The 10,080-nt window shown below is 36.0% G+C and overlaps 1 protein-coding gene across 1 annotated transcript; it reads right to left on the bottom strand.

The window, feature by feature from the left end:
• Window positions 1-707: 707 nt before the first annotated feature.
• On the bottom strand, window positions 708-8,960 carry LOC107768119 (homeobox-leucine zipper protein ATHB-15). The gene is given in 19 exon segments (XM_075246170.1): window positions 708-1,069; window positions 2,061-2,210; window positions 2,396-2,501; window positions 2,777-3,102; window positions 3,183-3,317; window positions 3,486-3,566; window positions 3,692-3,877; window positions 4,648-4,840; window positions 4,926-5,032; window positions 5,264-5,382; window positions 5,481-5,562; window positions 5,673-5,756; window positions 5,843-5,956; window positions 6,037-6,132; window positions 6,671-6,761; window positions 6,846-6,949; window positions 7,353-7,512; window positions 7,629-7,845; window positions 8,544-8,960. Coding segments are annotated over 18 exon segments (2,496 nt in total). The 5' UTR covers window positions 7,844-7,845; window positions 8,544-8,960; the 3' UTR covers window positions 708-922.
• Between the last annotated feature and the right edge of the window lie 1,120 nt (window positions 8,961-10,080).

Below are 10,080 nucleotides of genomic sequence, written 5' to 3'. Positions count from 1 at the left end.
TGTAGGGGCATGGATGGAACCATCAAGATGCCCATAGAGATTGTGACCACGCACAAGCATTGAAACTTGAGCTTTCCACAGGGAGAAATTGTGATTGCCAGTTAATTTTATGGACAGTCGTGTAAAGGGATTGAATTGGACAATAGTAATGGCATTGTTGACTCCATCAGCATTGGTCACAGAAATATTGGCGGCCATTTGAGAGGTTGGGCTAGTAAGCGATAAAAAAAACAGAGGATCGACTTGTGGGAGTTTAGTGTCGCTATGATACCATAAAAGAGAAGAAAATAAAAGATGGAAAATATTGTGATGTTATTTGATTGTATGGCAGACCATTTATACAAAATATGTACAGAGCAACAAGGAATACTACAGTAATAAGGAATCTTAGAGTAAGCAGTCGTTATTAGGCATGCCTTCTCTTGGGACCTGAACTAGGAGTCCTTTTAACAACAATTGGCTTTGGAGCAACGGTCAAGCTGTCCCTATGTGACCTATAAGCCACAGTCGAATCGTGAAAAAGCCATTAATGCATGCTTGCGTACTATCTACATCACACCTACATCACACCTCTACATCACACCTCCTTCCCCGGAAGGCGAAATGCTTTGCACACTACCTTTTTTAAGAGTCCTTATAACCTTCAATCAATCTTCCAGGAAAACTCGAGCAAGAGCTAAATGTAATATAGTCAGGGCCAAGAGGAATTGAAAAACATAAGGTAAAAGTAGCAAATTTTACAAACCAACCAAAATACACAAGTGTATATATGATGAGAACGGGAAAAGAAATACGAGTCCACTTGCAGATATTCTTTGCCTAAAGTGTATAAAGGCAAAGGGGTTGATCCATAAAGCATATGATAAAAAAAAGGGGTGTTGTGTTGCTGATCTAAGTTTGTATGCTTCCCTACGTACATATATCAGACAAAAGACCAATTGATGAACATGAAACATAGACAATGGGGATCTTCTTCTTCATTCAATACTTTCCAAGCTACTGCTCTCTCATACGATATTGGCCTTCCCATACTTGACAAACAGATACCGCCTTGAAGACAAGCAAAACCCTGCAAATAACAAATGATGCCCAGCTTAGTGAAGTTTAACGGTATTTGGAATTAAACATTCAAAGGTAAGTTATACAAGGATTTAAGTTATATATACACTAACAAGAAGAATTTTTACAATATCAGTGCAATTTAACCTTTGATCTGGATTACTAGATTAAACAGTTAACTGTTATTGCATGTAACTTAAACCTGATGGTGTAAGTGCACAAAACATAAAACTTCAAGTAGAATTAATTCATAATGTTCGTGTATACTACCAATTAATTGGATAAAGAGATGGAAAAAAACAAAACAAACTCATTTAAGGACTGTTTGTATATTCGGCAAACAAGGGCACAGCACATCCCCTCTTGCTTACGGGGATATCTCTTAAGTTTTGATAGAGGGATCACTTTTCCATGGTATAGGAACATAGATAGAACATGCAAAGGGAGAAGTCATACTATCTTAGGAATTTGTATACGATAATCGCATGTCATATTTTACAGTTTAATTTTTAAAGGGAGTTCTCATCTATCCATCATATTGGAGATTAGAAAAGGTAAGATTTAACGTCTCTTCCTCCAACTCACTTAACCAGTTGAGTCTTGAAATTGCCACAAATTTTAGGAGACAATGCATGCTGAATGACAGATCAATACTGTTTGTTATCTAGTCACTGCTCGCCTTTTTCTTTACTCGAAAGGGAAAGTGTAAGGGGAGCCGGGTTTGGCTGAGTACATTTTATCAATTATTTTAAAAATCTTAGAACTTCATGGGCAACAAAATATAATTGTGTATGTCAATAAGAGATTCTAAAAATAACAGCTCATCATGCAAGTTGGTGCAATATGTCAGCTACATACTGGAACTGTAAGTGTAACAGATTACTTGAATGTTCATACAGTCGTACCAAGAAAAAAAACACGTCGGATTGGAGATAAGTAGAGGAATAAATGAAGGAAATTGCATATCATCTACCCTTCAGAAAAGCAAATAATGCACATACCTGCTGCATTATCTGTGGAAGCTCAGAGAAGAGTGTCTTTCTACCGTTGTCGTCAAAAATCTTTTCGAGCGTAATATCTTGGAGGGAGACCAAGGTGGTTTCTAGCATGTCAAGTCCTGCCTCATTTGCAAATGTGAAAACTGGCAATGCCTGCTATCAAAGATTCATGTTAAGAAAACAACCAACACTTGCGGAGCAAGAAGTGAGAAGACTGCTTAAATGAAACTTTTTAAATATGTTTTTAAGTATCATTCTTGCAGGAACAGATGGTAAATCTTAAACTGCGACTTATTTGAACTTTATTAAAATTGGAGATCAAATTTTTAGCTGAATACCTTCAAAGAACAACACATCAGAGCGTCTGAGTGATGCCAAATTTCTTTCAGAATGGATTCACTTCCTCCACCGACAGATTTGAGCAGCTCTACACCTAAAAAGAACCTGCAAGAGAAGATAGGAGATAAGCATTAATATAAGGATTGAAAATATTCACGCAATAATAGCCCTATTAACTCTCAGATTAAAAGGTTGAATTAACATAAAAAGCAATTTACGTTAACGATATTAGAATCAGTCAGATTGTTCAAGTAGTTGCTAGATGCACATAAATCAAATAATTCACATTAATATATCCTTACTCTATCCCCTTACTAATACATTAATATCTACTATTTGAGGTATATGAGGTGGCAATCTATATAAACCAAGCAACATACCTATAGCTTTGACAAATCCAACGGGCAAGCGTCTGTGCTTCAGGTGTGCCAGGTGGAGACCTTAGACCAGGGAGAGAACCAAGACGAGATGGAGAGAGAGCCAAAGCAACCCTCTGAACAGATGATATGATACTGCGAACATATTGCCGTGCCATAGCAGCTATGTTTTCTTGAAGATGGATCTCAAATGCAAATTGAAATGCTATTGTCATAACTGATTTTGTGCTAGAAGAGTTCTTGGAATAATCGCCATTTGGTCGACTTCCAGCCGGTCCAACCTCAAGAGTAGATGCAAGATCTAGTGTGCGGTTTGGACTAGAGGCGTCCTGCATTGATTTGAGAAATAAATCACCAAAAATCTGCAAAAAAAAAAAAAACCCGATTGCATTGGATAACAAGTACTCACCGCCTTGGAGTCCAGAGGAATGATACGAAAACCAGAGGGAAGAAGAGGAGCATCATCAGCAAAAGAGGCATCAATAGGAGCAAAGACGAGCTCCGCACATGTTCCGACAGCGTTCTCATCCACTCCACTACAAAGCTGTGCATTTGAAAAACAAGGATCTTTTAAGCATTGGGGTAGCAGAAAGTGTAGTATACAGTAGGAAGCATAAAAAGCTGAACAGCAGATTGAGGACAGTTGGGACTATTCAACTAACATATATAAATGAAGCATCAACCATAATAGTGGCCAAGAAAGTAAACATACTTGCAAAAGAAAGATGTCACCAGGCATTATCATATCATCTTGATAGTGGCCAATGCTTTCAAGTCTTATCACCTCCATAAACTGTTTTCAGAGGCAAGAAATATTAATAATATATTAACCTATAAGACATAATCTATGCAACCGCAAAAGGAAAGTATGAGGGTTTCTGGAAAGATAGTGGAGATAATTCCTAACTAATCACTTGCCTCTTCATGTTCAATAGTGTGAGACAGTGGAAGAATGATTTGTCCGCCAAAACTTCCAGTTCGAGTGACTGGTATGCTGCATGGACCAGCTTTAACTGCAGCAGCTGAATACGCATCAATCCCAGAGTCAGCCCATTCAGATCGGTGTTCCCGCAAGAACCTTAGCAGAATCACAGGAGGTACGTTCTGCAACAAAAGGAAGCGAGATGATGAAACAGAACACAGAAGCATTCGAGGAAACTAGGATCTTCACAATTATGTTTTAGAGAACGGCAACCAGATTATGTTTGACCGCATTCTTGAGCCCGATAATCAAAATACTACTTAAGTATTATTTAGTCTAACAATAAAAAGAACTTAGAAATTCTTACAGAAAAGGAGCCAAAAGTTCATCTAATAACAAATGGCATAACCTCTAGGGTATTGCTAATACTGACCACGGTCCATAAGTTCATGGAGCTATTACAGATTGAAGTATGGAAAAATACCAAGTTGAAGTTTCATTATCCATTGCATTAGCATCTTGCAGGACCGTTTTAAGACAGTATTTTAATTTGCCTATTACACCAGAATGTTAATTTTTCTCACGCATGATCAGAGAATTTACCTAATCCTAGACCTGAATTAGGACCTAAGGTATGATGCTAGTAGAATTTGGAAACTCTCCTCCACAAAACAGATTTTAATAAATAATTAATTAAGAAAAATCGACCGCAGGAACTATAATCACGGCTACACCAAAAACATATAAGAAGTTTTAGTTATTAATATACAACTGGAAATTGCAGACTTAAATGAAAGCATTTAGTTTTCATTTATCACACGACTTCTCAGAAAACTTTAAATTTGTAAGCCATGTGGAAGAATAAAATTACAAATGGAAAAACATTACTGAGATATATAGACAGAGCCATTCACATAGTTTGTTCAAATCAAATTGGCCAACAAATTCGTACCTGTAAAAGCATAGATGCCTTCGCACATAGTACAGCGCTGCTCATTGATGGAAATCCATTGGCATAAGAGATATTTGCACCCATCAATTTGCTGGGTGATGAGTTGACAAGAAGTGTAACATCATCTATACCATCGCTTTCAAGCATAGACCAACCCTCATCGGTAAAACCATTAACAGCCTCGTTAAAACCCCTTCACAATGCAAATTAGAAGTTCAGTCACAAATAGAATAAAAAATTTAAGACGTAGAGAAAACATCAGGAATTGAAAGACCAACTTGCTCAATCTTTGACCAAGTGCGCGCAAAGCTGCAGGTCTTCTTCCCCAACCAGTGACAGTAGGATGAGAAATTTCTTGTGAAATTTGTCTCAAGTGACGTAATGCCTGAAATTGGTTATATTGCAGAATAATTAGAAAAACTTTAACGAACAGCAGTGTCGCAACTAAGAATCTTCTGTGAATATTGTTCACATTTCCAAGTTTTGTTTAAAAATTTTCAGAAGTACATTTGTCAGGCTGAAATTACAACTAAAGTTAATTGAAAAGTGGATGATAAAATAAGAGAACAAAAGTTTTCCTTATGACGAAAGATGTCTGAGCATAAAATAGACCTACCGCCATTGTTGTCCTCTGCGACAGCACTGTTGATGACTCATACAGTGGACGCAATACTTCGGGAACACTCCAGGGCTGGAAAAGATTATTAGCAGCATTTTGTCACATGTAAAAATATACTAAATTAAATCCTTCCAATATAATTAACAAGTTAACATTCAATTAAGGAAAGGAAAATGTATCGTGCAACTGATTTTCGTAATTTATATTGTCTCACTAGACCCAAATTATTGTCCAAAGTTCTGCACCGGTGGCATGCTAGGACCATTCTGAGTGTTGTTCAGTGATCTCTCACATACCTAGAGTTGAAATTTGAGCAATTCATAACATAAGTTAACAAGCAAAAATGGACAGTTACCATTTCTTATTTGGTCATTTTACTAGGAATATAATAACTACTGACACATACCACAAGGCTACCATCTTCGGTAACAGATGTATACCGCATCAACCAGAAGTCACGAGCTGGGGCAAGAGTAGTAGGCGCGTAGAGCTGAAAGAAGTTAGAAAAATATATTCAATGACAAATTATGACACAACAACTAAAGTAAGACAGGATATGAATTTTCTAAAAGTAACCTGCATGTATAGCAACTCAATGGTTCCACCGCTCCCAGTAGACATCACATTGAGAACATCCACAGCTCGGCAGTCACGGAACCATGATGACCGATCTTTAAGGATCTCAGCAACCTTGATTAAAGAAAGCACAATTACACCTTGAATTCCAATAAAAATATTGAATTGACCAAGTTATTCAGGATGACACTTACTCTTGTAGGCTCTAGACCCACAAGGCCACAAGCACGTGAGGCTACTCCTGAGCAACTATGAGAAATAGCAATGATTCCAATGGAATCCGGACCAGGCTGCAGTCATAAAAGAGAGATATTCTTAAAGATAATAATGACATAATTTTGTGTGCATATATAGCTATTATGTAATTAAATATGGTTCATGTAAGGGTACACGTGATCAAATCCTCTAAAGTGTCACAGATAAAGATTTATTTCAAAAAGCAAAGCTTCTACTGATGCGCTGTATTGATGCAATTATGTAAAGAGAGCTGTTACAACTTAGATTTTTGATGAGCTTGACAACATAAGTAGAGCAAGACGGATAAGTAAGAAATATCTTCATATTTTAACTAAAACAAAAGTGTACGATTAATTGATGATTAAATTAAGAGGAATTCACTTGAGAGCGGATTTTTACCATGCAGTTCTTTCTGCCAAGAGATTTAAGGGACCAAATAATAATGCAAGTAATTAATGCCATGAAAGCGCAAGTCTAGTATTAAATAACTGTGAATAAAGGAGTCATTTACCTAGTTAATAAATCTTTAAACAACACTCCAAAAATTTGATCATGACCTCTATAAATTGAATGATAGGAAAGGGAACAAACCTTCATCCCAGGCATTTGGACCCACTCCACAGCGGTTCCAGTGGCCTTTGATAGAAACTCTGTTAAAGTTTCCTCTGCTAAGGACAAAAGTCTGGAAAATATTCATATATCATTAGACATGCTATGGAAAATAATGCAAAAAAAAAGGAATTAGACTCAGAAAACGTGCACTTACCCCGCAGGGCTTGCATCCCTTGGTGGACGCTGAGCGGACACGTTTTGCTGACCACTCGTCACCACAGATTCACAACTATTGTTGTCTGTGGTGGTAAGGGCTGCCTGCAATATTGAAGTATGAAAGTTAGGAAAAACTAAGTAATCGGGGAAACAAAGAGAACGAAACTATTAGTGCTCGCATGTACTCTTTAAAATTGAAACGTCGAGTTTTATTGACAAAATGAAAAGCCAGATACAAATACAGGTTTTATCTCTCCCGCTGACATAATTGTTTTCAAGCATTCACCACCGAACTGAATAAAAATGCAAAATATTTAGAAATGCCATAAAATACATCATATGCAGATTCTTGCTTCTATAGGTCTAGCATTTCTAGGTTATATATTTCTAAACCAATTCTTTTCCTTGACCTTCTAAGTAATCAGAAAGAGTTGCCATAAGCAAAACCCTAACCCCAATCTTCAAAATGATCCAAGAAGAAGACAAGTAAGAATACATTGCTTACAGTTTGAGTCTGTTGGCGGAAAAATCCATTCTCATACACCAACTGTGAAACTTGCTTCTGCAGCCTATCATTCTCCTCCATCAACAGCTTATTCATTGCTGTCAATTTTCTGTTCACGGCTTGAAGTCGCGATGATTCTTTACGCTGCTTCTCTCTACATCTGCATTTACACAAACACAATTCCATAATCATCCGAATAATTCAATAGAATAAGAATGAAAAGAAAGAAACGCAACTTTTGCAAAATCCAACAATTTAATTTAGTCGGATGTATACCTTCTATTTTGAAACCAGACTTTGATTTGTTTTGGCTCGATGTTGGATAGAATTGGACACTCCCGAATCAGCTGCTGACGACGGAGTGAACTGGGCTTTGGACATTCATGATACAATCTCTCCAAAGCCTCAACCTGCTCAGGAGTGTACCTCACATATTTCCCATTGTCCATTCCCATTTTACTGTCTTTACAGGCCGATGTCACCGCCATCATCACTTCAATGAAAATCAATTTTGAGAACCAAAAAAAAAAAGGAATTATAACATAACAAATAGAGTTCAAAAGACAGAGTTCCCCTGCTTCATCTTCATTTCCAACATCTTGTTTATTTCAACTCCTTGCTCTCTTTCAACAAAATTCTCAAAATTCTTATAGTATACCACGAATTCCAAATTCAAAATTATCCCCCCTTGTTACCAAACCATCAAATCTTCCTTGGTTTGCTAGGAAGGTTGAAGAAACTACTAAAGCTTTCTTCACTTCCCCACAATTAAATCATTTTCCTTTTCTGCTTTTGCAGATGATTTGAACACTTGCAGTTGTACAAACGTGACAATTCTTTTTCAGTCAAATGATAAATAAAAATAATATAAACAAAGGATTTAACAGCTAAATCCCTTCCTACCAACTTAACCCAAACAAACTCCTAACATTTCTGCATGTGTATATATAGCATATACATATGTGAATACAAAGGCAGATACAACTATTAAATATATTACTAATATTTTAGAATCCCATGTGAAAATGAAAAGTTAAGAAAATAAAACATTTGGATATGCAATGAAACTTGTGTCTGAAGCATAGCAACTTTCAAAGCCTTAGAAATCAAGAAATGTAAACACACAAAGATATTAGTAGGAGACAAAGACGAAGAAATTAAGGGGGGGACAAAACACACAAGATTTGCTACCTTGTAAAATTTACTCTCCCAAAAAAATCTGTCGTCAAATTCTCAGCCACTTCCTTCAAAACCACGCAGCAGTAGCGTCAAGCACAAAGACATAGATCTTTCATCATCGGATCACGGTTTTACCAATTTCCCACAACTCTAAACTCAAGAAAATATAATAAAACACAATCTTCTTTTTTTTGTAAACCTACCTTTCTCTATGAATTCAAGAACCAGCTAAAACTATTGAAAGGTGTATTATTAATACTATACATACAAGAATGGGAAGGTGAGTGGTCTTCTTTATATTTTTCGTATGTATATGCAAAGGGAAGAGTTTAAAGAGAAGTGGGGAAAGAGGAAGCAGAAATGGGAAAGACCATTTTGGTTACTTTGCAAATAATCAAATGGTGTTTGCTGTTGTTGCTAAGTAGGGGTAATATTTCTTTTTTCTTTTTCTTTTTTATAAGAAGGAGAAGTTGGTCTTTTGGGGGGGGGGTTGTGGGGGAGGGGGAGGGGGTTAAAGGTAAAAGAGTTGAAAGGAGCAGAACAGTGAGAGTGTTTGTGAATGGTATCTTTTCCACTGCAAAACAACCAATCTGTCTCTGTACTAAAACATCAGAATAAGATGGGAATGTGAGAGACAAAAAAGTAAAAGCCACAAAATCCCACTTCAGTTGGTAGAGCGTCTTGTAAGCCTCCTGCTTTGTTTCTCCACCCTTTTTGACATTAATGCCCCCCTCTCTCTCTCTCCAATAAAATAATAAGTAAATCTTACTCATACATATTTTGTTTTTCTTTTGTTTTTCTATGAACTTTTACCTAATGTCATATATCACCAATAAGAAAAAACGAGCTATCTGCAAGCAAGCTACTCCTGTCAAAATGAGAAGCAGCAAGCAGATCTTGAACTTAAAAAAATAAGTCTTTATCAAAGAAAGTTATTACGCGCTAGCCCCTTATCTTGTTAATTTGTATTATATGAAGAGCTATGTATTTTTCTTGAAAGTATTAGCCACCGAAATTTTCATATTTAGCTATAATGTATATATATATATATATATATATATATATATATATATATATATATATATATATATATATGCACAATGTAGTGCTTGTCATAAACAAAAAAAATTCGGCAAGTCAAGACTAGTACTGTATTATTATATATATGATTAATTGTGAAAAATAAATATGTCATTTCTAAGTTAGGAATACTAGAAATGATTTTGTGTTTCTTATAGTTATATAGTCATATGTTGTAACAACTTCTTATTTATAAGTTGTAATAAACCTCATATAAACTCACTCTTTACTACAATAATTATATAAATTTAGTGATTTGTTCTAGACCTTCTTATGTTTCATTTGCTTAAGAAAAGGAAAATAGAAAAAAGAGAGTCAAGAAAAAGTGGAAATGGTAATAGTGTAAAAACAAGGAAAGATAAGGGGTGTTTGAGCAAAGTGACATATGTCATGCGTACGTGGGAAATGGGAAAATATAGTAACAGAACCTCAGGTTAAAAATAAAAAGGAAAAGTGATTGCTTAGGGGG

Source organism: Nicotiana tabacum, chromosome 23, assembly GCF_000715075.1.
Source record: "Nicotiana tabacum cultivar K326 chromosome 23, ASM71507v2, whole genome shotgun sequence".
Classification (NCBI taxonomy): domain Eukaryota; kingdom Viridiplantae; phylum Streptophyta; class Magnoliopsida; order Solanales; family Solanaceae; genus Nicotiana; species Nicotiana tabacum.
This window is presented reverse-complemented; position numbering and strand designations above follow the sequence as displayed.